A 26116-nucleotide genomic window follows, 5' to 3' on the forward strand; every position below is an offset into this window, starting at 1 on the left:
TGAGCCCCAGAGACATCCCCTCTACTCCTGCCGCTGGGGCAATTGTGGCTGGACTGCCCCTTGTGGTTCGTATATGATCACTGGATGCACTTCAGCAAAAACCACGAGGATTTCTGAGGAACAAGATTTATCACTCACAGGTCCTGGAGGGTACATAACAAACATCAGGGTCACACAGCAAGGTCAGAGTGGGAGAGGGAGAGCCTGGGGCTCTGTTTTACTAGGGTCTGAGAGTGGAGTGTCTGGGATTTCACGGGGTCACCCCCTATGGTGTGCACCCCAACCCCTGGGACCAAGAATAATCCCAGCTTACCCAACTATTGATGTGTCTGGTAGCCTTGGCAGGGCACTGACATTTCTTTTATAGACGGGGAAACTACGTGGGCTGGATGCTGGCAGGCAGCAGGGACGTCTAAACCAGTGATACCGGTGAGTGGCAGCACAGAGAGAAGCTCAGTTGTGCTGACAGAGGAGTGGGGCTCACGCTGTGGGGTGGGAGAGGGCACGCTGGTGGCACAGGGACCTGGTCTTGGCCTGTGCCTGGACACAACTGTGACGTGTCCATGTCCAGGAGGACAACCACGGGGACTTGCTATGAGTTAGGCCAACTCCCGCCATCCGGGCTGCTCCTCTCCTTCCTGGAGGGCATGCTAGTATCCACTGCAAGGAAATAAGCTCTGTAAAGTGCTCAGCATGACGCTCTACAAAGGCTAATACTGATGGTACGTTATCTGTCATACATATTAGGAAGACCACTGGACAGAGCCCAGGGAAGGCTGTGAGATGTGAGGTGGGAAGCCAGTGAAGAGGCCTCGGTAGGAGACACGAGGGAAGCAAGGCCAAAGCAGGCTGGGGTGTATGGCGGGGGTATCTGCTCGCAGCAGGGAGAGGTCAAGGATGGCTTCAGGGCCTCTATTGCAGACAATCACAGGCACTTGGGGAGGAAAGGCTCAGAGAGCTAGTGTGACTGTCACAATGTTGCTGCCACCAAGGGAAGCAGGCCTTCCCTGGAACCATGGAAAGTGCTGAAAACTATGCTCTGAGTGGAGCTCAAGTCTGGGGAGGAAAGTGGAGGCAGGAGGGGCCCCGGCAGCAACGCCTGTAGCTGTAGAAAAACAGGTAAAATACAGGGCTGTGTCTAAACAAAGGGTTCTGTTGCTAAAAACTAGTTGGAAAACCTATGTGAGGTTTGTGCTGAGCAAAAGTAGGACTGAAGCAGATCTCACAGAGTCTACTGGGAGGGCCAGGCAGGTAGCCCACAACAATGGGTAGCATCCGGGGGCAGAAGGCCCCAGGGCTGCATGGGTGGCTGGGGGAGGTAACCTGGAGGGTCTGCTAGTGGGCCAGGACGCTGGGGCAGGCCACTTCTGAGACGCAGAAAGATCCTGACTGACGCCGGGACAACCTTCCCGGAAGGGCTGATCAAGATGGGTGCGGGTGAACGCGGCAGTGAAGCATGAGGGTGGGTATGGGAGTGGACCCCTCGCGGGGGTGGGAACGCCAGGGGCTCCTGGCCACTTCAGCTCTCCCTGGCCTGAAGCCATTGGACTTCTCTTGGCACAGCTGGATGCTTGTCTTGCAGACCCTTCCGGGTCACTCAAGCCACAGTAGCCACCACCGTGCCAGTTACAGTCCATCGCCTGTTTTCATTTCTTCCTCACCTGTGGGCCCCCTCCTGGAAGGTCATTTCCACAGGAGTGAGCCCTGCCGGTCGTGCTCACAGCTGGGTCTTGGCCCGTACTGGGGCCTGGAAGTGACAGCGTTCACCTGCGGCTGCCCTTTGACCTCCGCATTCGAGCAGCTCGCTGGGCGGGCGGAGACCTCAGGACGCGGCTCCAGCTGCGCGGTTGCCCCTTTAGGCGCTGGGCCGCGGCGCACGCGCATTAGGGCCGTTACGCGCGCAGGCGCAGTGGGGCGGCGGATGTTTACAGCGGCAGAGGTCGGAGCTGGGAATCGACAGGCGGCGGGGCGAGGGGCGAGGGGCTCCCGGGCGAGGGGCGGCGGAGGAGCTGCAGGTGCGGTCCGGCTGCCGATCCCGCGGGCCGGCCGAGGCGGGAGGTAGAGCCGCCAACGTGGCGGCTCTCGGCCCGGCCTGCGGGGGTGGGGGGCGGTGCGTCCCCTCGGCCCCTTCTCCCTTCCTCCGCTCCATACCTTCCCTCCCGCTGGGCGCGGGCTCCAGGTCCCTCCCCCGGGGGCGCTTCCTCCTCTCCGCGTCTTCCGGTCCTTTTCCGCTGCTCTCTCGCCCCGACCCCAGCATGAACGCCCCTCCTCATCCCAGGCGGCTCCCTTCCCCCCTCCCGCCCTCTCGGGTTCCCGGCGCGGGTTCCCGGGTTCTCGAGGTCTGTCTCCGTGCGCAGTGCTCACACCCCTTGGGTTGACTTAACTCTCCAGACGCGCAGCTCGTCCCTAAATTACTAAGTAGGAAACATTTGCCGTTAGCGCGGCACTTAAAGAGTTACCGAGGTTTGAAACAGGTTGTGCCTTTTCAGAAGGTGAGTCTGTTGAGTTGGGGACTTGGCTTCAGGCAAGACCTGGAAGAGGTCTTCAGTCGGGAAGGGAGCTTTCCTGGCTGTGGTGCCTGTGTTTTGTGTTTGCCAGGGCCTGTCTCCCCACTTGGTTTATGTGCCTGCTAACGTTTTCTGCGTCTTTTTGGCCAGGGAGGGGCTGAAGGAAGCAACTGCATTGTTAGTGTTGGGTAGACCGGCAGGTTCCTGTAACTCAAGTCCGCACTTGCCTCTCTTGGGTGGGAGGACGGTCGAGGCTCCTGAGACCAGCGCCTGGCCTCTCTGTGCTTGCACTTGGCCGGGAGAGACTCCTTGTTCTGACAGTGTGTCGGTATTTCCAGCCTCGATTTTAGAAAGCTTTCTTGTGTGTTAAGTAGAAATTCTCTCCATCCAGTATGTGTCCCACTGCTCTGGTTTTTTCAGGCCCATGAATAGTGTGTATATGGCAGACTTTCAAGTATTTGAAAAATCCATTGCATTCCTTGTAGGAGTTCTGGTTTTCACAATGAGAAACGTCTCCATTTCTTCCCTTATTCCTCCGGCGGGAGGTGTGATTTTGCTTTCGTCTCCCCAGCTTATCTTCCACCTGAGTTACTTTGTCCATGTTGCCCTTAGTAAGTAGCCTGATGAGTATAGACTTGAATCTTGGCCCCCTTCTCAGAGCTTCATTCTGTGTTAACTGGCCCCGTGACAGCCTCTTCGGCTGCCAGTCTACTCTTGCTCAGCCGCCTCCTTCCTGTGCCCTTCCTGTTGGTTTTGGAAGGAGCAGCCTGAGAGTAAGGTTGTCCTGCTGGGCAGTGCCCAGTTACATGGAGTGTTGAATTAAGGGTTGCAAAGTGTAACCAGTCAAGCATCCAGAAAATGATATGCCATTACTTTGAAAACTTGGATTAGAGTGGATTGTAAATCTAGATTTGGTTTGTCAAAGCCATCTCTGAGGTGGTTGTTGGTGTTTTTGGTGGCATTAGAGCTGATCACATTGATGGTTAGTAATAAGCAATGATTGTTTTCAGTGTGAGGAAGTGTTAGGTTGCCAGGCAAAGTTAATAATAAATACCAGATCCTACGAATGGTCACGTGCAGCCCACTAGTGGCAGCAGATAAGGTTACCACATAGTTATTTAGCCTGTTGTTTTGGATAGGGGTACCAGTGTGTTCAAAGTGAAAGAATTTTGCTCCCTTGAGAACTTTTCAAAGCAGAATTTGGTGTAGGGTAAAAAACACAGGCCTGTGTTTGAATGCCAGCTCTCCTTACAGACTGGTGTGTGATCATGAGCAAAGTAACTTTTCAGTCCGAAGTTGCCTCACAATGTTGTGAAGCCAAAATGAGGTCGTGACTGGCAGGTTGTGCCTGTAAAAAGATTGTAGTTATTTTTACTAAAAAGCTAGCCTTTGCATGTGAATTAAATTCTTAAAGTGAGGCAAAGTTGAAAATAAGGGATAAATACTTGGTAGATAGTTAAACATACCCATCATATACTTGGTGTTTGCTTTCTGAGGATAGAACATTACACTCTGGGGGCTTCTAGGTGAAGAGGTGGCTTTTACCTCCACCCTGGAGGATGTGTGAGAGCTAGACCTTTCCCTGAAGCAACCAAACAGGACTCCACTTTTAACTAGTGACCCAAATCTTCAGATGATTGTCCTAGCCTAGGGGTATAGGCATTAGCCTCAGAACTAAGTAGTTCATCCAGGATTGAATTTGACCTCATTAACACTTTATCCTCTCTGGCTGAGTTAGTTGGTAGTGGTCTGTAACCACCAAGGGCTCTGAAACAACTTAAAAACAGGGTGAGAATTAAATAACTGAGCCATCCTAGTGATTTGAGAAGTCTCAGATTCTGCTTTAAAATCTTGATGATGCAGATGAATTGCTCCAGTCATAAAATGGAAGAGTGCTTGTGTTAAGCCCCCACCTTTCACACACTTTGTGCCCTTGTGAGAAGCTGAAGATAGATGCATGTGGTCAGTAACTTTCATTCCTGGGGCATGCTCTCCCACCACACTTGCTAGTTTTGTGTGGGTGGTGTGTGTATGGAATTTTTCTAGAGGTAGCATTTGTGATTCTCATTCTGCTGTTAGAAGCCCTCAGGATTGTGAGGGAGAAGCAAGCATAAACTTTGTAATAATAAAAATGTAACATTATGGACATCATCCTGATTCAGAAAATATATCAGCCTTTGTGATGTCAGTTTTTTTTTCTTTTTTCCCCCCCAGCAGTTAATATCAAGTGTTTTGTAAAACATTTACCATTTTATATGAAGTGAAATTTGCCTGTGGTGAGTATAAAATTGGAGTTGTTCAGGAAGAGTAAAACCTCTACAGATGCAGGATCATTTTCCCTAGGAATCAGATGAGGATTCATTGTACTTTAGTAGCGGGCTCAGAGAGAAGCATGTATTGATACATTGTACTTTAGTAGTTGACTCAGAGAGGAGGACATGTTACTTTTTCTTCTTGAAGGCAGTTTGGAAGAGAGCAAAAATGTCCTTTTTATTGTTGAAGAGGTGAAATGGTGGTATGGTAGCTACTGCTCAGGAGTTGAGGGAATTCTAGGAGTCTCCTGTTCCTGAGCTGTTGCCTTGAGACAGTTCTGTATTTGTTAAAATGAGGTGTTTGTCACAGTATGTTCCAGGGGGAAGAGAGTTTTGTGGATGTTGTTTTGGCATGAAGTTTTACATTAGAACATCCAAACCAAAGATTGAATGGTTTGCTTGACTTGATATTTATGGGCATGTGGGACCATGCATTGGAGAAGGAAATGGCAACCTACTCCAGCATTCTTGCCTGGAGAATCCCAGGGACAGGGGAGCCTGGTGGGCTGCAGGGGTCCCACAGAGTCGGACATGACTGAAGCGACTTAGCAGCAGCAGCAGGCAACAGTTGAATTTGAATTTCCCTTATTTATTGACCTGAATTTAATTTTTTTTTTTTGCTTTTAAAGATTTATTTACAAAAGATCTATAGCACTTGAAATATTCAAAAAAGATCCCTTTTAGAATGATTTTTTAGTAAATATATCTGCCCTCTTTTCATGTTTACATTCAATTATTTTTTCATATGTGGAAATATCCTTGTTAAGAGATGTATAAGCAAGATATTTTTAATGCTAATTGCTTGACTTTCTAGAATGATGACTTTTAGTAAAGTCTTGAATTCTTTAATGATGTTTTTAAGTTGTCAGCTATGTGTTAGGTATCACATGTTCATTTGTATTCAGTTGATATTATAAGTTACAACTTTTGGATGAATATAATTAAATTTGAAATTTAACTTTTTTTTTTTGTTCTGGGTCTGGCATCCTTGGAAGTGGAGGGAGGTAGTGTAAGGGGCTGGGTGTTGAGTAAGTATATTCCATCTGTATTATTTTTAGAATTCAGAATCTGAAATTGGTGTGTGTTTAGGACTTTTATTGTTCTGCTCTAACCTTTAATGTGAATAGCTTTTTTGAAAATTCTAAAACTGCAGCTTTGCCTGAGCGTGATCTCAAAGATGGGAGGCGCGGTGAGTGCTGGTGAGGACAACGACGAGCTGATAGACAATCTGAAGGAGGCGCAGTACATCCGCTCTGAGCTGGTGGAGCAGGCTTTCCGAGCTATTGACCGTGCAGACTATTACCTCGAAGAATTTAAAGAGAACGCATATAAAGATTTAGCGTGGAAGCATGGCAACATCCACCTCTCTGCTCCGTGCATCTACTCGGAGGTGATGGAGGCCCTGGACCTGCAGCCTGGTCTCTCATTCTTGAACCTGGGCAGTGGCACTGGCTACCTCAGCTCCATGGTGGGGCTCATCCTCGGTGAGTCTGGCTCTGTCTCACGTGCAGGAGGGAGAGCCTGCTGGCAGTCTGTCCTCAGTGGGGGCCAAGTTGTAACTGCCCTTGGCCTGTCCAGCCATCATGGTGTCCACACAGTTCTTCGGTTGGAGGGTGATGGTATTAATGGAGAAATTGCCATAATGAACAGAAGAGTCCCTCTGGAGCTTTCCTGTTGCCCCCACCTGTACCTCCAGCATCTGACCAGCACAGCCTCCTCTTGGACAGCAGAGGACCTAGAGATTGTATAAATCTGGACGTTATGGTGATTTCTCGATTAATATAATCACTCAACGTGCCTGTCATTGTCTCTAAACTGGAATAATTAAAGTCCCTGGCAGTTAAAGTTCTTCCAAGCAGTTTTTGTTTTTTTGTTGTTTTAATACTAAAGGAGTTAATACTTGTAAGTTATTTTCAAATGTATTCCAGGGGTAGGAAAGATTTCACAAGTTATGCTGTTTGAAGACATTTAGCCTGTTTTCTCAAACAAGTAAGTTGTGAGATTATACATGGAAACTGATCATTTTAATACTGAAACATTGTTATCAGAATACTGAAGATTTTAAAGATTCCTACCTCATGTTAAATGTGGTAGTAGGGGACAGGTGTCTGTTTTCACTGAGTCAGGTGAACAGTTCTGTGAGAGGAGGGCCAGGAGCCGCTCTGTGCTTTAGGAAAGGGCACTGCGGAGGAAGTGGGCCGGTGCCCCTGGGTGGAGGAAGACATGGCTGGCCCAAGGCTGCTGGGGCCTTGGTGCACGTGGATGTTGAAACTGACAAGGTTTGCTGAATATCTTAAGTTTTTGGCTTAGGTATCTTAACATTGTTATCAAGTCAGTGTAAGAATCTGATTATTGGTGATTTCAAGTAATAACAGCTTAAAAGTCAAGTTTAATCATTAGCAGTACATTACAGCATTGTTTCTCTGTGGTTATTACAGGCACTTTAGAAAATCTTAGTAGTCACAGTTGCTTTTAAGTTCATATAATTCAGAATTTGGTAAAGTTTTGAGATTCTGATCATCTGACTTTGGGCTATAAAATATAAATTTGGGCTATATCCTCAGATTATTAAATGTGTAGTTTTTTGTTTTCTTGTTTTTTTTAGGCTAAATGCTTTTTGAACTTGTCTTGGATTGAGACTGCTTTGCAAAAAGAGCTCAGGTTTTTCATCATTCTGGAATTAGTGACTTGTAATTCCTGCTGTTGGAGCTGAAAATTGGAGGAGCTAAGGATAAGGTGGTATTTGGGGGGAGGGGGAGGGTTATCAAACTGATTAGATTGGAAATGCTATTAAAAAATGAAATGCTTAGGAAAGGATGACTTAAAGTCATCTTCAACTGACCTGGTGCATTTGACATTCTCTAGAAGTCATAAAGAAACAGCTCACGACGGATGTTGTTGCTTGTCTTTTCTGAGCCCCCACTTTCTCTTTTCTGGGGATTTTGCTGGATGTCAGGGAGGAGAGTTCTGAAGGAAGGAAAGCTGTGTTTTTGGTTGTAATGGACACTGCGTGCTGCTTTGATGTATTTGAAGGCAGTAACTTAGAGTCTGATTTCACGGGTAGAATCTTGGATCTGCAGGGAGAAGGATACAGGCACTGGACCGTTTTCACTCTGTGTGTCATAGGCCTCCCTCTATGGTTTATTCGGCTTCATGCTGCTCACTGCCGAGGTGAAGACTTGCTGGTCTCCCAGTGCCTGCAGTCTTTCATGTGGCTTAGGGTGACTTGGGGTCCTTACTCTCTCTGCCCTGCTGCCTCTCTGCCACTCTGCTGTGCTTATGTTGTGATTCCTTGCCTTGCTGAGGGTGCTCCTTTCTCGAGGTTCCAGTTGGCAGGATGGCGGGGGGCGGGGGGGCGGGGGGAGATAGAACACTTGTGAGCTTAACCTGACGTTGTGTGGCGTGGGAGCTGCTCTGTCTGGGGGCCCTTGTGGGACCAGCTTCAGTGTTGTGTCCTTGGTACCACCATTCTGACCCATCCCGTACTTCCTCTTTCAATCATCTTTTTACTGGAGTGGGTCAGGGGATATGTGTCGTTACTTTGGTGTGTCTTGTCCTCGGTAAGAGTCTAACAGAGCTCAGGGGCTAATGAGAATATGATGAGGGGGAAGTAAATGCATGTTTTCTTGATCTCTGGCAAGTGACCCAGAGAGCAGTGGGATTGGACAGGAAGTAATGTGGATGTGGTGTCATAAACAGTGGAAATATGACTTCTCAAGTAGGCAGTGTTTCGATGAGAGGCGGTTTTAGCAGCCACTCTGTGTGGGAGGTGTTGAGAAAGGAGAGTGGGTGAGTCGTCCGGTAGAGGCAGGGAAGCCTGCACCTGGGGGACCTGCTGCACTGGGAAGGGACCAGGTGAACAGTGGAAGCAGAGAAGTGTGTGCAGTGCACAGATGGCTGCATTTACCAGTATTTCGGTTGGATGTAGGATTGAGTGTTACACTGTGACTTCATACGTATGTCTTCTAAATAAAGCCCTACATGCCGTGTTCATTTTCTCATGCAGATTTTTAAAAACTCAAGGTATAACTTATCCATAGTAATTTGACAAAGTTGCATGAAGCATGTATGAATGAAGTATGAAGCTTGGTGACTTTTTACATCCTCCTCCATGTAAGCATCACCCAGAACAAGATGCAGAGTAGAATCTGTGCCCCAGAGGTTCACATGGCCACCCCTCCAATAGTAGGACCCTACCCCCTCGAGGGGGAAGAACACTCACCTCCATCACACAGATGAGTGTTGCCTGTTTTGCCCTTCATACAAATGGATTCTTAAAACCCAGAGATTCCATGAGGCTGTTTTGTGTCAGTGGTTCTCACTGAGATTTAACCCGGAAGCATTTGTATGTGGAGGAAGCACTTTTATTATTAAGTGGGCTCCTAACTTTCTCATAACTTTAGTTCAGTTATTGATAAATTTCTTTCTTTTCTTCATTCTTTCATTTATTTGGCTGTGCTGGGTGTTAGTTGCAGCACATGGGATCTAGTTTCCTGAATAGGGATGGAACCTGGCCTTGCATTGGGAGTGTGGAGTCTTAGCCCCTGGACCACCAGGGAAGTCCCTGATAAATTTATTTTGATTAAAAAATATTTCATTGTGACTTTGGAATTAGTTTTATTTTGATGATGATTAAAACTATTTTTTGAGGATTAAATACCACATCTGAGTGTTTGGGGAGACCTTTGTTGGAAAAAAGACGTGTCCACTTTCTTTTGCAGACACGTTTCTTCTTTAATTCATTGTGTTGTTCAGTCGCTAAGTTGTGTCTGACTCTGTGTGACTCCATGGACTGCAGCATGCCAGGCTTCCGTGTCCTTCACTATCTCCCAGAGTTTGCTCAAACTCGTGTCCATTGAGTTGGTGATGCCATCCAACCATCTCATCCTCTGTCGTCCCCTTCTCCTCTAGCCTTCAGTCTTTCCCAGCATCAGGATCTTTTCCAGTGAGTTTGCTCTTTGCATCAGGTGGCCACAGTATTGGAGTTTCAGCTTCAGCATCAGTCGTTCTAGTGAATATTCAGGGTTGATTTCCTTTAGGATTCACTGGTTTAGTGGCACTTGTAACTCTTGGTTTCAGACCTTGGCTGTTTTACCGAAAAGATGATTCTTTAAAAGGTTGAAGACAGACGGTCAAGGCTTTAGGAAGCTGTGAGTTGGTAGTGCCATGTAAGGAGTATTAATGATGTGGTGAGCAGAGGCTAGTCTGCATATTTAGAGAATGGATTGGGTGATTTCGGCCCAATAAATGTGAATTTCTGTAATTATACATGTCCAGTCAAACGTGTTGCAGTCAATGAAATAGAAAGAAAGAGTAGGGGTTCTTGTCCTGTTTCCATATGTTTTCTTATTCTGAAACCTCTTAGGCCCTTTTGGAGTAAACCACGGGGTAGAACTCCATTCAGATGTGACAGAGTATGCAAAGCAGAAGCTGGACTTCTTCATCAGGACAAGCGACAGCTTTGACAAGTAAGAGCAAAACTGTCCGTGGGTCTGGGTGTCAGTTATAACTTAAACTTTGGATTAAGTGGAAAGAAATCACTGAGAACAATCTGGAGAAATCTCCAGGCAATTGCCAGTAACAATTATTACTGTTCATGTTCTGGCAGTTGTGATTAAACTGTGGCAGGTGAGTCAGTGATATGTGTGTATATGTTCTAGTTATTTAAAAAATATGTTTTAAGGACCTTAAGTTTTTTTTTTTTTTAATTATGATACCTAAATAAAGGTAATTTATCACCAGTGTAAGAGAAGAAAATAGAATGTTCATTTTTTCTTAATTTTCATGTTTCCAATAGAGGCAGCATTTTATCATGTACTTGTTTCTGAAATGGAATTGTTACAGTTGTCTTTAAATGTACCATGCAACTAGCTCTTGCCATTTTAAAACAAGGCATTTAAGTTCTTATTTTGGGGATTAAAATTTTTAGAAAAACCAAACATATTTTTTCTCTTTTTACTCTCTTTTTAGTAGATCTTGAATAAGATATAAAAAAAGCAAGATGGGATAGTAAAAGATAATGAAGATGAAACATTAAAAAAAAGATGAAAGATAATAAGATAATCATAACAGCAGAGATAGTGATATGTGTGGAGCTTGGGTGACTTAAGCTTGGATTGTGTTTATGATACTGACTTTCATAATATTTTCTTTGGAATTTCTAGAGTTCTGTTTATTACTCACGTAGTTCTTTCAGAAGTCTGATATCCCAGCTTCTGACTCTTAATTTTATTATGTCGCTGTGGGATTGTACAGTGAAAACATAACCTATGTTTAACGTAGATTTACTATATAGACTTGTTATAACATGATATATTTAGTTGTGGAAAACATCTTTTGCTTTCAGGTTTGACTTCTGTGAACCGTCCTTTGTTACTGGCAATTGCCTGGAGATTTCTCCAGATTGTTCTCAGTATGACCGGGTGTACTGCGGGGCAGGCGTGCAGAAGGAACACGAGGAGTACATGAAGAGCCTCCTCAAGGTCGGGGGCATCCTGGTCATGCCGCTGGAAGAGAAGGTCAGGTCCTCTTGGAACCGGCGGTTTTGTGCACTCAGCTGTTTGCTGAGGTCTGTTCCAGGGAGTTGACAGCCATTTTCCTTTGTAACTCTTGTTACAAATCCCTTCGTCTTGCAGATGAGGAAACAGGCTAGAGAGATGGCCAAGGTGGGGTGGGTCCTGAGGACTTGCCTAGGTTCTGATTTGATTTATGTTGGAAGAGAAAGGACACCTGAATACTTGGCCAGCAGTTACAGAGTCCTTCCTTATTTAAGATCTTGCCTGTTCTTTCTTTCTGATGCCAGCAGTGTGACTGGCCCTGATCCATTGTTTTGTTAAGGGCCGTAGAATGATACCTCCTCATTCTGTCATTTCTCTTCATTTAGTAGCCAGAATACACAGGGGGAGAGAAGCGTCCTCATTAGTTATTTGTTTACCCTGAGGTATACTTTATAAAAGGAGATGCAGGATAAATTCTGATTCTTACTAACCTTTGTTTATCAGGTTTTCTCAATAATTGGTTTTCTAGTATCTGCCAAAGATAGTGACCAGTGAGGTTTTGGTTGATTTTTTTAGCAAAATGAATTCATGCAAAATTGTGACCCTTATCAGAGTTCAGACTGTCTCACTTTGGCCATGGCTGCCTCTCTACATTGGCTCTTGGGCTCTGCAGCCTGAAGAATCTTTGATAGTTTTGTTAATTTCTGGTAAGAAGACATTCCAGACTTTGTGTACTTTTTTTTTTTTAACCACAAACTTGGAATTAACTCTTTCTGAAAATGAATAATCCCTGTTTGTTTTCAGTTTGGTGGGAATTGGTGTTTAGACACCACAGTTGGGATCTCGAAGGTGATTGTGGGTCTGTGTTCGTTTTTCTGATAGACCACTAATGCTTGGGAGTCAACTGCCACCCACTGCCCCAACACACACACTTTTTTTTTTTTTTTTTGCTTTGATGTTTTGGAGAGAAAAGACACCATAAATTGATGTCAATTCTTCCAAATCAAGATCAGGACCAGGGTTTTTTTCCCTCACATTTTAGTGTTATATCAGTAGCACTTTTTTCTCAAACTGAAAGTCCTGATGCCCAACCACCCGGCTTACTGTTTATCTGCAATGCATGGTGTAATCAGCAGCAATCTTGATTTCTGAAACCAGTGCAGGATTTTTCTTGTTTTGTCAGGAGTGGCTTGGAGGCCTCACTGTATTGTCCTTATATTCTACTAGAGGTGTTCAAATTACTGTGTTTTAAGTTACTGGGAATTACACCTCTGTGTGAAGTTATGGCACCAGCCCCAGAGAACTGCTCGTTTGTTTTCTTTTCAGTTTTGAGAGGTTGCCATTTTGGGGATCACGACTTTGTAAAATAGTTTTAAGATTCCAAAGTCTAAGCAAGGAATACTCAGAATTTTATTCTGTGTATGTCCCCTCTTCTCTGCTCCCTTCACCTGTAGGTGACTTGTTTTTTGTTTGTTTTTGGTTTATCTTTCATTGAAAAAGTAGAAGCTAAAAGACTTTTCAGTGAGGGTACACACTTTTTTACACTCCACCCACCCGTTCATACGTATGAGAGCTGATAATTTTAAGTTTTATACATCATTTATTTTTTTAAAAAGTGATGTTCCTTATAGCTAGAAATTCTTTTTTATCCCTGTTTTATTAAAATTTTTGTTGATGTATAAGAATGTGGCTTTTCAGATAGGCGTGTATAAGGCTGTGGCTGTTTCAGATAGAGATGTATAAGGCTGTGGCTGTTTCAGATGCGGGGTGTATAAGGCTGTGGCTGTATCGGATAGGGGTGTGTATGGCTGTTGCTATTTTGGATAAGGGTGTATAAGGCTGTGGCTGTTTTGGATAGGGGTGTATAAGGCTGTGGCTGTTTTGGATAGGGGTGTATAAGGCTGTTGCTATTTCAGATAGGAGTGTATAAGGCTGTGGCTGTTTTGGATAGGGGTGTGTAAGGCTGTGGCTGTTTTGGATAGGGGTGTGTAAGGCTGTTGCTATTTTGGATAGGGATGTATAAGGCTGTTGCTATTTTGGATAGGGATGTATAAGGCTGTGGCTGTTTCAGATAGGCATTTGAATTCTTTCTAGCCTTTCACTGTTAGAAACAGTGCTGCTGTGAAGAGCCTGCACAGAACGTGGACATTACCTTGGTTTTGTCTGAATTTGTGACCTCCTGCAGGAGTGCCTGACCAGAGGGTGTTTAACCTTGGCCATTTCAGAGGCAGGTTGCCAGGAGCCGGTTCTTATTGCTGTTTTAGTAGTCTGCAAGATAGGGCCAGACGTCCCTGTGTTTGCTTTTCTTTCTCAGAGTATTGTTTTAAATACGTATTTACTTATAGATGAGTTTAGAAGTCTGTGTTGTGTTGCAGAAATACATTGTGTTAACATCTAGATGAACGAGGGATTGAAGGCATCTTTTCAGTATTCATGCAGATGAATACTCCAACATGAAATGGGGATTTATAGTTTTGTTTACAGGTTTACACATAGTTTACTGATTATATTCAAATATTTCATCTTCATTATAACTAGAAATTCTCCTTTTAAAAAATTAAAAAAAAAAAAAGATTTTGCTGGTATATAGGAATGTGGTAAGTTGTTGATGTTTGTCTGGTACACGGGTACTTAGTTCTTTTAGTTCTGAGATCCAGGACACAGAGTCTTAGTTTTTAGAGAATTTGCTAGCTTAGATATTTTTAGATGAGAGCGCAATCATCGTGGCTTGTCAAGGCTGACCAGAAATCCTACTGTGAGCTGTTCAGGCCCTTCAGAACCTGGCGCAGTCATGGAGCACGTGCATGGCCATGTTGTCCCGTCGAGTTCTCGTGGTGCTCCTTGCACTGTGGTTCACAGGAACCATCTGGCTGACCTACACTGCAGCATGTCAGCCAGACAACCCTGTGTCCCATGGGGGCTGCTTCCCTGGAAGTACATCGATGAGCACCTCCGAGGGTGAGGCCAGGTACCCACGTCCAGGGTGGCCCCGCTCACCTGTGAGGAAGCAGCACTGGTTTGTGATGGAAGCTGCTGTTCAGTGGGGGCAAGGTGGTCTCTTCTTGTAGCCCCCATCCCCATGAGCAGCAGCCAGGCCTCAGTCTAGGTGGCAGGTGGCAGGTGGTTGTGTCTTCAATGACTTTTACTTTAGGATCACTCTGGTCTCCCTACGTTTCCCCTACAACAGTGACTTCTTTGGAGAGTCTATAAGAAGCTTGTCTTATCCGATTCCCCACTTTCTTCTCTCATTGTTTCCTTAACTTCTGTACCAGGAACTGGAGTACCTTCGCAAGAATATCGCTAAGTTCAGTGTCGTTTTGGTCGCGTCACATCAGAGGCCTGTGTTGCCAGGTGTTTTCATCTTTAGTGTATGTGCTTTTTTAGATGTATATAGGAGTGATGGCACCCCACTCCATGCATTGGAGAAGGAAATGGCAACCTACTCCAGTGTTCTTGCCTGGAGAATCCCAGGGACGGGAGAGCCTGGTGGGCTGCCGTCTATGGGGTTGCACAGATTCGGACACGACTGAAGCGACTTAGCAGCAGTAGCAGCAGGAGTGATTATATTTAAATATAAATTGAAAGTGAAGTGAAGTCGCTCAGTAGTGTCCGACTCTTTGCGACCCCATAGACTGTAGCCTACCAGGCTCCTCTGTCCATGGGATTTTCCAGGCAATAGTACTGGAATGAGTTGCCATTTCCTTCTCCAAGGGATCTTCCCAACTCAGAGCTCGAACCCAGGTCTCCCACATTGTAGACAAACACTTTACCGTCTGAGCAACCAGGGAAGTCCAAATACAAACTACCAGTAGTCAAATCTTTTGAATATTCTAATTTTAACCTCTGGGACAGCTGACTAAGATAACGCGCACTGGCCCTTCCGCTTGGGAAACCAAGAAGATTCTGGCTGTCTCCTTTGCTCCGCTGATCCAGCCCTGCCAGTCCGAGAACGGGAAGTCGAGGCTCGTCCAGTTACGTGAGTGCAGAGATTCTTACTTACCTTTTAAATCTTTTTACTCTTTCTAGAATTTGAAGGGAAACAAAATTCATCAGGAACCTTTTAATATTAAAGAGCATTTTTCCACTCACTGAAGCCTTAAAGTTTTACAAGTGATTTTTAAAAAATCAGTTGAAATCATTTAAAAATTATAATTGGTTTTTAGCTTATTTTGAGTTATTTTAGGTCATTTGTGCTTAATATTTAAGGGTGAAAAGAAGCTCTCTAGAAAGAGAAAAAAATAGAAGAGAAGCATGAGCTGAGGCAGGTGACTGTCAGCTGGAGGACCCAATGTGTGCAGTCAGGTTGTGGGAAGCACTGGGTGGGCAGGTGCTTAGACCTGAGTTCATCATGTAGGTGGTGGAGCCTGTCCCGTATTTTAAGTAGAAGATGTGGCACCTCTGGACTCCTGGTGGTCAGGGGAAGATGATTTTATTGAGTGCCTGCTTCCCTGAAAATGCCTTCAGAGCAGGTAGGCAGATGTGACCTGCAGTGGGGAGGGCACTGCTGCCCAGAGCCTCTGCAGAGTTTTGGAAGATGAGGGCTCAGGTTGGACCTGAGACCAGTGTCTGGGCCATGCTTGGACAGGATCATGATGGGATGGAGGGCACCAGAGAGGCAGGTTTTGAGGCCAGGGCTTCAAAGCACGTGTGGCCCAATGAACAGCTATGATGCTATTTAGGGCTCCTGAAGTGAACATTCCAGTTATTTGTAACTTTATCTTCTGGGCCAGAGGTTCCTAGACTAGTAGAGTCACATTGATGAGGGTCAGCTTTTGGATGGATAGGCAGGTGATCAGACTGTGGGCAGGAGCCAGTCAGGAGATCCTTGGGATTTTCCAGGCAGGAGATAAAGACCAAAGCCAAGACGCTGGGCTCCAGAGCGTCAGGGACTCAGGAGGCACGCAGGGCCTTTCTGAGGAAGGATGTGGGAGTCAGAGCTGGCTGGCATGTTGTGAAGGTGGGTGTGTGGGAGGCTCTGACCCCAGTCAGGCCTGGATTGGAACCCAGGGAGCCTTTGGCTGCTCTGTGTTACCTGAGGCTATGGGATGGATGTCAAACCAGGGATCAGTAGGCATAAGCAGAGGGGAACCTCTTCAGGGAACATGCCAGGCTGGGTGGAAGAGGAAGAGGCAGCAGGAGAGGCTGGGGCCAGGGGGAAGAGGTGGCTTCCACCAGTGGGACGTTGGGGTGAGCTGGAGGCCAGAGCTGGCCATCGGGAGGGCTGAGAAGGCATCCTCGGGGGTCCCAGCAGGAGGAACTCCAAGTGGCATTGGAGCAGGATGCTGTGGTGGGGTGTCTAGGAGCAGGTGAGTGCCAGGGCTCCTCCCGTGTCAAAGGAGCCTGGCGTCCCTGAGGGGCAGCGAGTGCAGAGCCAGTTCTGTGAGGGCCTCTGTGGTTTGGGTAAGAGATACTGCAGGCAACAGGAGCCCTCTCTATAGTGTGGGTTATTATTTTTTGGAGAAGTTAGGTTCAAGGGGTAGAAAGTGAAGCTCATTTTCAGTTTCATGTATTTAAAACATAATTGCTAATAATTCTTCTCCCCTCAGAAAAACCCTTATATTGCCGTGTAATTTAATTACCAGAGTTTATTTTTCCTTGATGTGCTTTGGGAATTTTGTTCCTAAAAATGTTTTGGAACTGCTGTTCTCTACTTTAATAAAAAGGAAACAAATACTTAAATTTCTGATATACTGTGAAAATATTAAAATAGATACAAGAGTGCTGGAGCCCCGTGGTCACTGTGTTTCTGCTGGATGAGAGAATGCATCAGTGAGCACGGCAGAGAAATGAAGCCTGATGCCAGAGGACCAGACTCTGTAACCCTGGTTCTGATTCTTCCACTGGCTGATTATCTGAGCAGCGCTGCTTCCTTTTTTTATCTGATTTAAGGGCCAGTTTGTTTGAAAATATGTTTTGAAAAATACCATATGAATGCAAATTAGAGCATAGATAACATTTGCCTCCAACCCTCTCCTATTCTTGTCATGTGTTTGTAAATGCCAGGGAATGAAAATGAGGTTAGAATTTTCTCAGATGTCTAGACCTTGTGATCTCACGAAGGTGAGGCTGAGTCTTGTTCTTTGCACGCAGCACCCCTGGCGGTTCGCAGCCTCCAGGACCTGGCACGCATCGCCATCCGGGGCACCATTAAGAAGGTCATTCACCAGGAAGCAGTGAACAAAAATGGAAACGGGCTGAAGAACACTCCCAGGTTTAAACGAAGGAGAGTTCGCCGCCGCCGAATGGAAACGATTGTCTTTTTGGACAAAGAGGTCTTTGCCAGTCGGATCTCCAACCCCTCTGATGACAACAGCTCTGGAGACCTGGAGGAGGAGCGGCAGGAAGAAGAGGTGACCACCCTGCCGAACACCAAGCCTGAGCCCCCGGTGAACTTCCTGCGTGAGAAGGTCCTGAGCCTCCCTTTGCCAGATCCCCTGAAGTACTACCTGCTTTATTACAGAGAAAAGTAGGTCTGTGGTTCAGGGGAGGAGACCCAGTCAGCCTGGAGGGCCACCGGAGCAGGCGCACTGGGGCCGGAGGGGCTCCTCTCTGCAGCTTGTCTGTCCTTGACTGTCCTCCAGAGCGCTCGTCCCTCAGTCTGACTTCCGTGAACACAGTCCACAAGTTAAGAATGTTTTCTCAGAAGGCCGAGAGTCCCCTGGAGGAGGCTCTGACTTCTCGCTCTCAGGAATCACTGAGGTCTGTGTGTGGAGGCGGCTGGGAGACTGTTCCTTACACGAGATACACTGCATCAAAAAGGAGAACTGAAGTTGAAATTAACCTGTGTTGCTTATAAAATGTGAGACAGAAAGCACCAGTTTTTAACTGTATAAAATCTTTTCTGAGTGGGACACGCCTGTGCCCAAGTTTGAATTTTATAGTATCAACCTTTTAATTATTGGCACTGAGTTTCACTAAATAAGTGAAACGGAGTGGAAGTTTCACTAAATATTTCAGTTATCTGGAGTGGAGAGACACTGAAGAGCCCTCCGTTATTTTAAGTAAATTAATGAAATCTTATGTGAGTTGTCACTTGTAATTTAGAAAAAGAAAAATTGTGATGGGGGAGGAATGAAAGTATGAAATTGCCAGGTGTCTATGGAATTGCAGAAGACTTCCAAGGAATTTTTTGTGATACCTTTGTTACCTTTAAAAGAACCGGCGTTGAGTAATACCATCAAAGAAAATCCTGAAGAAGGAAATCAGTGTGGTGTTAAGAAAGAAGCTACATTGCTTGTGCTGCCGTGACAGAGATGATCATTGATTCAGCTTTGAGGTGACAGTTTCTGAAGCTCTGTCCTCAGAGCACATGGAAGGTACTGGCTACAGAAAGTGGATTGGGGATGATGTGGACAGCCCGTGGAGTTTTCTTCTGTTGGCTCTTTTTCTGTAATCACATTACAGTACTGACTCATAGATTTTATCTTTTATAATTCTGGAGAAAAAAATTGGTTAGTTTTTTATTTTTTTTTTTTTTTAAAGAACAAACATAAATGATCAGTAGCTCTGTTGCAGTAGAGTGGTTTTACTCAACAGTGATATGTGCAGTCCATCTTCTCAAGACCTGTGTGTTGAGAGCTTCCTGTCTTACCACGTCCCGGGTCTTGAAGCAGAGGCCGTCCTGTTAGTCGGGTGGCAGGATGTTTACAGGTGACACTGCTTCTTCCAAAACATTGGTTCTTGTCAGACTTTTCAGTTTCATCCAAAGACTAGTATAAAATCTTAATAGTAAATCCAAAATCAGAGTGCTGATGGCAAATTGATCATCCAGATTTTATGATTAATTTTTATTCCTTAGCTTCTCAAATGTTGTTGGAGTTCAATGCCTTTGTGGTTTCACTAGCTTCACTGAGTTCTATTTTTTTTTTCATTTATGCTTTTTTTTTTTTAATTGAATCATTTTATCATAGAATACTGTGTGCATGCATAGTTGGGGAAATGTGTACAGTGCCCTAAATTGGAACAGTTGAGCTGTTATAAAGAAGGTTTCTTCATTGCTGTGCTTACCTGCCTTTTACTGGAAGTCAAGCCTCATTCTTTCAGAGACAGAAGCATGAGTCATGTTTACTTGCTAAGGCTTCTGTTTGCAGATCTTGTTGAAGTTATTCTAACTGATTTGTAGAGACCTCTGCAGCACATGGACATTTTTGGACATAATGTTAAATAAGTGATATCTGAAATCTGTTGTTATTAGGTGGCTTGACTGAATTTTTTTCTATCATTGTATATGGATTTCCCTATTTTTTCAACCACATTTGCCTTTATGCTGGATTGTAAAAACTCTTTACAATGCATAAGACATTATTTTCCCCTATACATGTTAAACCCTTCCTAACATTTTGTATCTACATGTTGGTTTGTGACTTTTACACCAGAATTTGGTTTAAAAAAATAAAAATACATATAAAGATAGATAGATAGATAGATACTGAGTATATGTGAAACAATTTGGTGTTGATCTATATTATAAACATAAAGGAGAGTCATCAGTGAGCTTCCCCACGTATCTACCTTTCTGTAGAGTTCAGTATGAGTGCTTTCTGTTTTCAAAAACAGATGAATTATATAGTCTGTGTTGTCTGCATTGTAAACCGTAGACATTGGCTGACTTTTATGTTTTGAGTAGTCTGTATTTTTATATGTGACTTTTGTCTTGAAAGTAGTAAAGCCATAGACATGTGCAAAACAAATAATAAATTTATAAATATTAAGTGTTGTATAGAAATCAGCTGTGTACTTAATATTTTTGCCAGTCTGGAGCTTTCAGGGGATTAATGCAAGAAATAGAAAACAAAGACTTTAATGAGCTGATATTCAAAAGATTCCAATAAAGGTCATTAAGACACGTTAGCCTTCTTGGAATTGGTTTTGTTTCCTGTGTGGAATTAAAATTCTTGGCTACTTTTTTTTTTTTTTCCAAAAAATCTTTTAAAGTACGTTTTAAAAAGTTAGGATCATGTGTTTTCTTTCACTGTATTATTGCTGAATTCTGTACCATTTTAGCACTCCTGGGGGGGGGCCTCATTTGTAATTAAACACAGGACGTTGGAATAGACAAAGTCAGACTATGTGAACATAGGTGTCTGTAGAGTGTCTGGTTAGTTTTTTGGTACGATTTTCCCATATCGTGAAAATATTAAAGATAACTGGATAATGGCAGCATATCTTATAGGGCCATAGGGGTGAGGGTAGGGTTTAGGTGTAAGGTTGGTTGGGGGTCAGGCCTGGGCCACAGTCCAGATTTAAGGTCGGGGTCCAAGGGTTGTGGTTCAGTATGTTGAGAAAAGGACCTCCCCTCACAGCCTTGTGGCTTGCCAAGAGAGACATTAATACTCTAAACATTTGTGTGTCCCTCTTGACATCAACCATCCAGCACTCTGTGGCCCTGCAATCCTTTGGCCTCCCAGTTGTCACAGACTTTTGACACTCATTAATACTCAAAGATATGGGAGCAACTGGGCCTCTCCAGGAGGGGTTCACACTGCGGTTGCCTGGTCCTGGGGAGCCACATGCACCCATGTGGGCTCTGAGAGCTGCCAATCCTGGATTCCATGAAATGGAATAACCCTGGAGCCTCCCACTGCGTCACTGAGCAAGAATTTCCTTACCACCGTGGCATGTAGTCTCTGCTCTTTGTAAAGAGGGGAGGAGACGGGATAAATGAGCAATATTGTTCTTGGGGCCTGGGTGAGGAGTGCAGCCGGGGGGCAGGTGTGACTCCGGCGCCCCCACCACCAGGGACGTGAATGAGGTCTGTGCCTTTTGCAAATGAAGGGCTTCTTGCTGTTGTGGGAGGACCACAAGGGCATTGAACAGGTGGTTGCAGCTCCTGACTCTCGGTCAGCCCTTCTTCCTTGGCCTTCATGTTCCACGGCTGTGCCGTAGGCTGTCAGTGATATGGAACCCGCTGTTTTCCCCAAGCCAGCATCTGTCTCAAACCAAAGCCCAGAACCTCGCTTTCCTTTTGGAACTTTGTTATCATTGAATTGTTTAAGCAGGAGTAGGCTTGTGAGACTATTTAGTAGGCTGTGAGTGGTGATGTTAATCCAGATTATGTGATTTTTGATAAGTTAGTGGTATTGTTGCTGGCCAAAATCTTGGCCTTCTCTCCCCACTGAAGCTGAGACAGAGTTTGGAGGAAATAGAAAAGAGGCTTTAATTCTCAGCTGGCGGAGAGGGGAACACAGTAGACTTGTGCCTCAAGAATGGTTCTCCCCCCCTGCCCCATGAAGAGTCTAGGGGCTTATATAAGGCAAGGGCTCACAGGAGTTGGTGATGAGAAACAAAGGTGATAGGATCTGTATTTCTTCTTGCATTTTTTTCAAAGAGTCATAAACTGGCTTCAGTAACCCAGTAACTGAGTCTGGCAGTTCAGTGGCTCTGCAGCCTTCTTTCTGATACGTAACTACAAGGGGAAGGGTGTTGTAAGGGTAAACACCAGATAGGGGATGTATTTAGCGTAGAGTCCAATGGAAAAATGTGAATTGTAGCTCCTGCAGAGTTAGGGGGCAGAAAAGCAAACTCAGTTACACACATTCAGAATTAGGAGCTAGGAATGTTCAGGCCTGCTCACTGTTCTCTTTATCTTCTTTGTGCTCAGGAAAGGAGAAAAACTCATTGCTCTTTTTTTCCTTTTCACTGATCCTGCAGCAGTATGAGCATGATTGGGATAATAATTTTTAGCACTGGAGCAGATTAAGATTTTGTACATAGTCAGTGCCATATGTATTTGATGCTGTAACTGAAGAGATAATCCAAGTGCTGTTTCACAGGCTGCTTTGTGGTAAAGAATCCACCTACAATACAGGAGACATGGGTTTGATCCTTGAGTGGGGAAGATTCTCTGGAGAAGGAAATAGCAACCCACTCCAGTATTCTTGCCTGGGAAATCCCATGGACAGAGGAGCCTGGCAGGCTGCAGTCAACGGGGTTGTAAAAGAATCACACGTGACTTAGTGACTAAAACATCTATACCAACAAATACCTCCTGTAAACAGGTTGCTAACAAGTAAAACTGAGTTACTCCTGAAATGTCCAAAGCCATCAGCATAAATAATATCTTCAGCTAAAAACAGAAAAAGTCATTGGGAGGTGAAGTCAGTTATGGCAGGTTATGCCAAGCACAGTAAAGAAGGGTATGATTGTTTGCAGAGTTAAGTTGGGACCTCTCCACTGATTAGAGTTACTTGAGTTTTAATTATCCTTGTATTTTTGATGCAATGAGGGATAGCCCTTAAATATGGAGATTTCTCTGTTGAAAATGTCCTTCATAAAAGGGCAATTGCTACTTAGTTTTCTGAGATTTTTTTTTTTCCGAAGCTTACTTAAAAATCCTTACACCAGAGATCCATATTTTGGGGTGCCATATTCTGTTTGGGTTCCTCTCTGTAGCTCAGCTGGTAAAGAATCTGCCTCCAATGCAGGAGACCCAGGTTTGATCCCTGGGTGTGGAAGATCCCCTGGAGAAGGGAATGGCAACCCACTCCAGTATTCTTGCCTGGATAATTGCATGAACAGAGGAGCCTGGGGGGCTACAGCCCGTGGGATCGCAGAAAGTTGGACACGACTGAGTGACTAACACTTATATTCTACTTGCCTTGCTGCTGCTGCTAAGTCACTTCAGTCGTGTCCGACTGTGTGCAGCCCCATAGACCGCAACCCACCAGGCTCCCCGTCCCTGGGATTCTCCAGGCAAGAACACTGGAGTGGGTTGCCATTTCCTTCTCCAATGAGTGAAAGTGAAAAGTGAAAGTGAAGTTGCTCAGTTGTGTCTGACTCCTGGCGACCCCATGGACTGCAGCCCACCAGGCTCCTCTGCCCATGGGATTTTCCAGGCAAGAGTACTGGAGTGGGGTGCCATTGCCTTCTCCTCTACTTGCCTTGACATACCCCAATTTGCTTATGCACTCATCTATTGAAGAATATCCTGATTTCTTCAAGTTTTAAACTATTTTGAATAGTGCTGTTATGCATAAGTCCATCTTGTTTGCATTTGGGCATGGATTTTCAAGCTGTTTTCTAAATACTGAAAGCACTATTGTTGATCTCCTGCAAGGAGAGCAAACCAGTCAATCCTAAAGGAAATCAGTCCTGAATATTTATTGAAAGGGCTGATGCTGAAGCTGAAACTCCAGTACTTTGGCCACCTGATGCGAAGAACTGACTCATTGGAAAAGACCCTGATGCTGGGAAAGATTGAAGGCAGGAGGAGAAGGGGACGACAGAGGATGAGATGGTTGGATAGCATCACCGACTTGATGGACATGAGTTTGAGCAAGCTCCGGGAGTTAGTGATGGACATGGAAGCCTGTGTGCTGCAGTCCACGAGATTGCAGTGAGTGAGTGAGAAACTGAACTGAACTGAACTTTTATTGAATCCCAAAGTGAGGCTTGTTTAGCTTTAAACTAAACAGAAAACTGCCCAACTGTGTTACAGAGTGGCCATGCATGTGTCCCACCAGCAGTGAGGGAGAGTTCCTGTTGTTCCTCACTTTGCAGCAGTTAATATTGTCATATATATGGAGTTTAGTGGTCCAAATTGGTGTAGTGTGGTATCTCTTAATTTGTAATCCCCTAGTGTTATGATTGGAGAAGGCAATGGCAACCCACTCCAGTACTCTTGCCTGGAAAATCCCATGGATGGAGGAGCCTGGTGGGCTGCAGTCCATGGGGTCGCCAGGAGTCGGACACGACTGAGCAACTTCACTTTCACTCATTGGAGAAGGAAATGGCGACCCACTCCAGTGTTCTTGCCTGGAGAATCCCAGGGACAGGGGAGCCCGGTGGGTTGCGGTCTGTGGGGTCGCACAGAGTCGGACACTACTGAAGTGACTTAGCAGTAGCAGTTAGCGGTGTTATGATATTTTAATCTAATTTTTATGTGATATTTACTATCTGTATATATCTTTTGGTCAGGAGTCTGTTCAGATCCTTACCCATTTTTTATGGGGTTATTATGTTTTTTATGGTCTTTGTCTATTTTGAGTCTAAATCCTTTATTAGATATGTGGTTTACAAATATTTTTCTCCCAGTTTGTGGCTTGTCTTTAGACTTTCAGAATAAGATCTTTCAGAGTAGAATTCTTTAATTTGATAGAGTCTGTAAGGCAAGTCCAAGGAGCCTGGGCAGACCTGGGTCAGAGGACCCCTGCTCGAGACCAGAAGTGGGTGTCTGGATTTCTAGAGGGGAGTTTGGGCAGTCGACTTTCCAATGTCCCTTTATGCCACAGCTAGGACACGGACCTGGAAGGGGCCTCGGCTTTGGGCGAGTGGGCCCAGTAACCTTCTTTGCCAAATTTGAAGCAACGCCCAGGTGGCTTCCTGTCTCTGTTGGTTGATGGAGGCTTGGAGCCATGTAGAAGTGAAGTGAAGTCGCTCAGTCGTGTCCGACTCTTTCTTTTGCAACCCCGTGGACTGTGGCAGACCAGGCTCCTTGGTCCATGGGATTCTCCAGGCAAGAGTACTAGAGCAGGTTGCCATTTCCTTCTCCAGGGGATCTTCCCGACCCAGGGATTGAGCCCGGGTCTCCCGCACTGCGGGCAGACGCTTTACCCTCTGTGCCACCTGGGAAACCCATGTAGAGCAGTGGCTGAAAAGTGGTGTTTGGCCTGATTTCGTTTGGCCTTCTCTAGCTTTGCCTGTTGTTTAAAACCTTAAAGGCTAATTTTAAAAAGTCTTGTTGAAGGGTTTGAGGGCCTTCTTCTGCCTTTTTTAGTTGGATATTAGGGGACGACTGGGAGATAAAATGAGTGTTAAGGACAGTGGTGCCCTCTGCTGAAGTGCGGTCTAATCTTGTATATTTTTGTAGGGCTTCGGTTAACCTGGCTAGAATTTGTGCCAGATTTTCATCTAGTCCTTGAGTTACTAGCTGGAGCTTATCAAGGATGATGGCTTTATGTCCTGCCTTTTGAAGGCTCACAATGAGGCAAGCAATCATGTGATTACGGGCTGCCCACCCAGGTCTCTGCCTGATAATCCCAGTTGGGATCATCTCTGGGGAGTGTATCTCATTAGCATGTGCCTGAGAGGCTTACCATACTCTTTCCTTCTCTTCTGGGAGAAGAGTGGAGGAAAATATGATGTAAATGTCATGGCAGGTTAAGTCATAAGACTGGGTAAGATACCGAATTCTTTTAGATAATTATCTGGCATCTGAGGAGATGGAGCCAGGATGCTTTTTGATTTGAGATAGGTCGATGAGGGAGAATGGGGCATGAACCCGAACAATGCCTTCTGCACCAGCTGCATCCTGTAAAGGGAGGAGAAGAGCAGGGAAAGGAGTGGGGTCCTGCTGTGCAGTTTCCTGGTTTAAAACTGGTATGGGGAGGGGATCTAGGGAGGTCAGGGTAGAAACTTGGGACCCTTGGGGTCGATGGTGGGGCTGAGGTCTCAGAGCTCGCCTCCAGCACAGGCCGGGGTGGGGGGGCGGGGGTAGGGGGGAGGTTGGGAGCTGCAGCAGCTGTGGCCTGTGCTTGAGAAGGAGGGAGGGAGGAGGGGGCGAAAGGTGGAAGTTGCAGGACTGGATCTAGAGCGGCTGCAACGGGATTGGGAGCGATAGGGGGAACTCCCTTGAGAAGGGTAAGCTGTGGTCGGAAGGGAAGAAAAGTCTAAACAGAGATTGGGAGACATTGTATTAGGAGGATGTGGCCCAGAGAGGGCTAAGAGTATTTGAGCAGTAGAACAGGATTCACAGAGGGAGGGTCGAGAGCGAAGAGCAAAGAAAGCCTGCACATAAGGGATCTCTGACCACTTGCCTTTGCAGTGGCAGAAGTTATCGAGATCCTGTAGAGTATTATAATAG

The 26116-nt window shown here is 45.4% G+C and overlaps 1 protein-coding gene across 2 annotated transcripts; it reads left to right on the forward strand.

Annotated features, from left to right (window-relative positions):
* The first annotated feature begins 1900 nt into the window (after positions 1 to 1900).
* On the forward strand, positions 1901 to 20172 carry PCMTD2 (protein-L-isoaspartate (D-aspartate) O-methyltransferase domain containing 2). 2 transcript variants are annotated; one of them, XM_040247754.1, is made up of 6 exons: positions 1901 to 2015; positions 5973 to 6303; positions 10185 to 10287; positions 11166 to 11337; positions 15169 to 15292; positions 17407 to 20172. In XM_040247754.1, exons 2-6 carry the CDS (start codon positions 5997 to 5999, stop codon positions 17784 to 17786), a joined length of 1086 nt encoding a protein of 361 aa, XP_040103688.1. In that variant the 5' UTR covers positions 1901 to 2015; positions 5973 to 5996; the 3' UTR covers positions 17787 to 20172. The 2 variants fall into 2 exon arrangements, with proteins under 2 accessions (XP_040103688.1, XP_040103690.1); XM_040247756.1 differs by lacking the exon at positions 5973 to 6303 and having other exon boundaries at positions 1909 to 2015.
* Positions 20173 to 26116: the final 5944 nt, after the last annotated feature.

This window comes from Oryx dammah, unplaced genomic scaffold, assembly GCF_014754425.2.
Source record: "Oryx dammah isolate SB20612 unplaced genomic scaffold, SCBI_Odam_1.1 HiC_scaffold_10, whole genome shotgun sequence".
Taxonomy (NCBI): Eukaryota; Metazoa; Chordata; class Mammalia; order Artiodactyla; family Bovidae; genus Oryx; species Oryx dammah.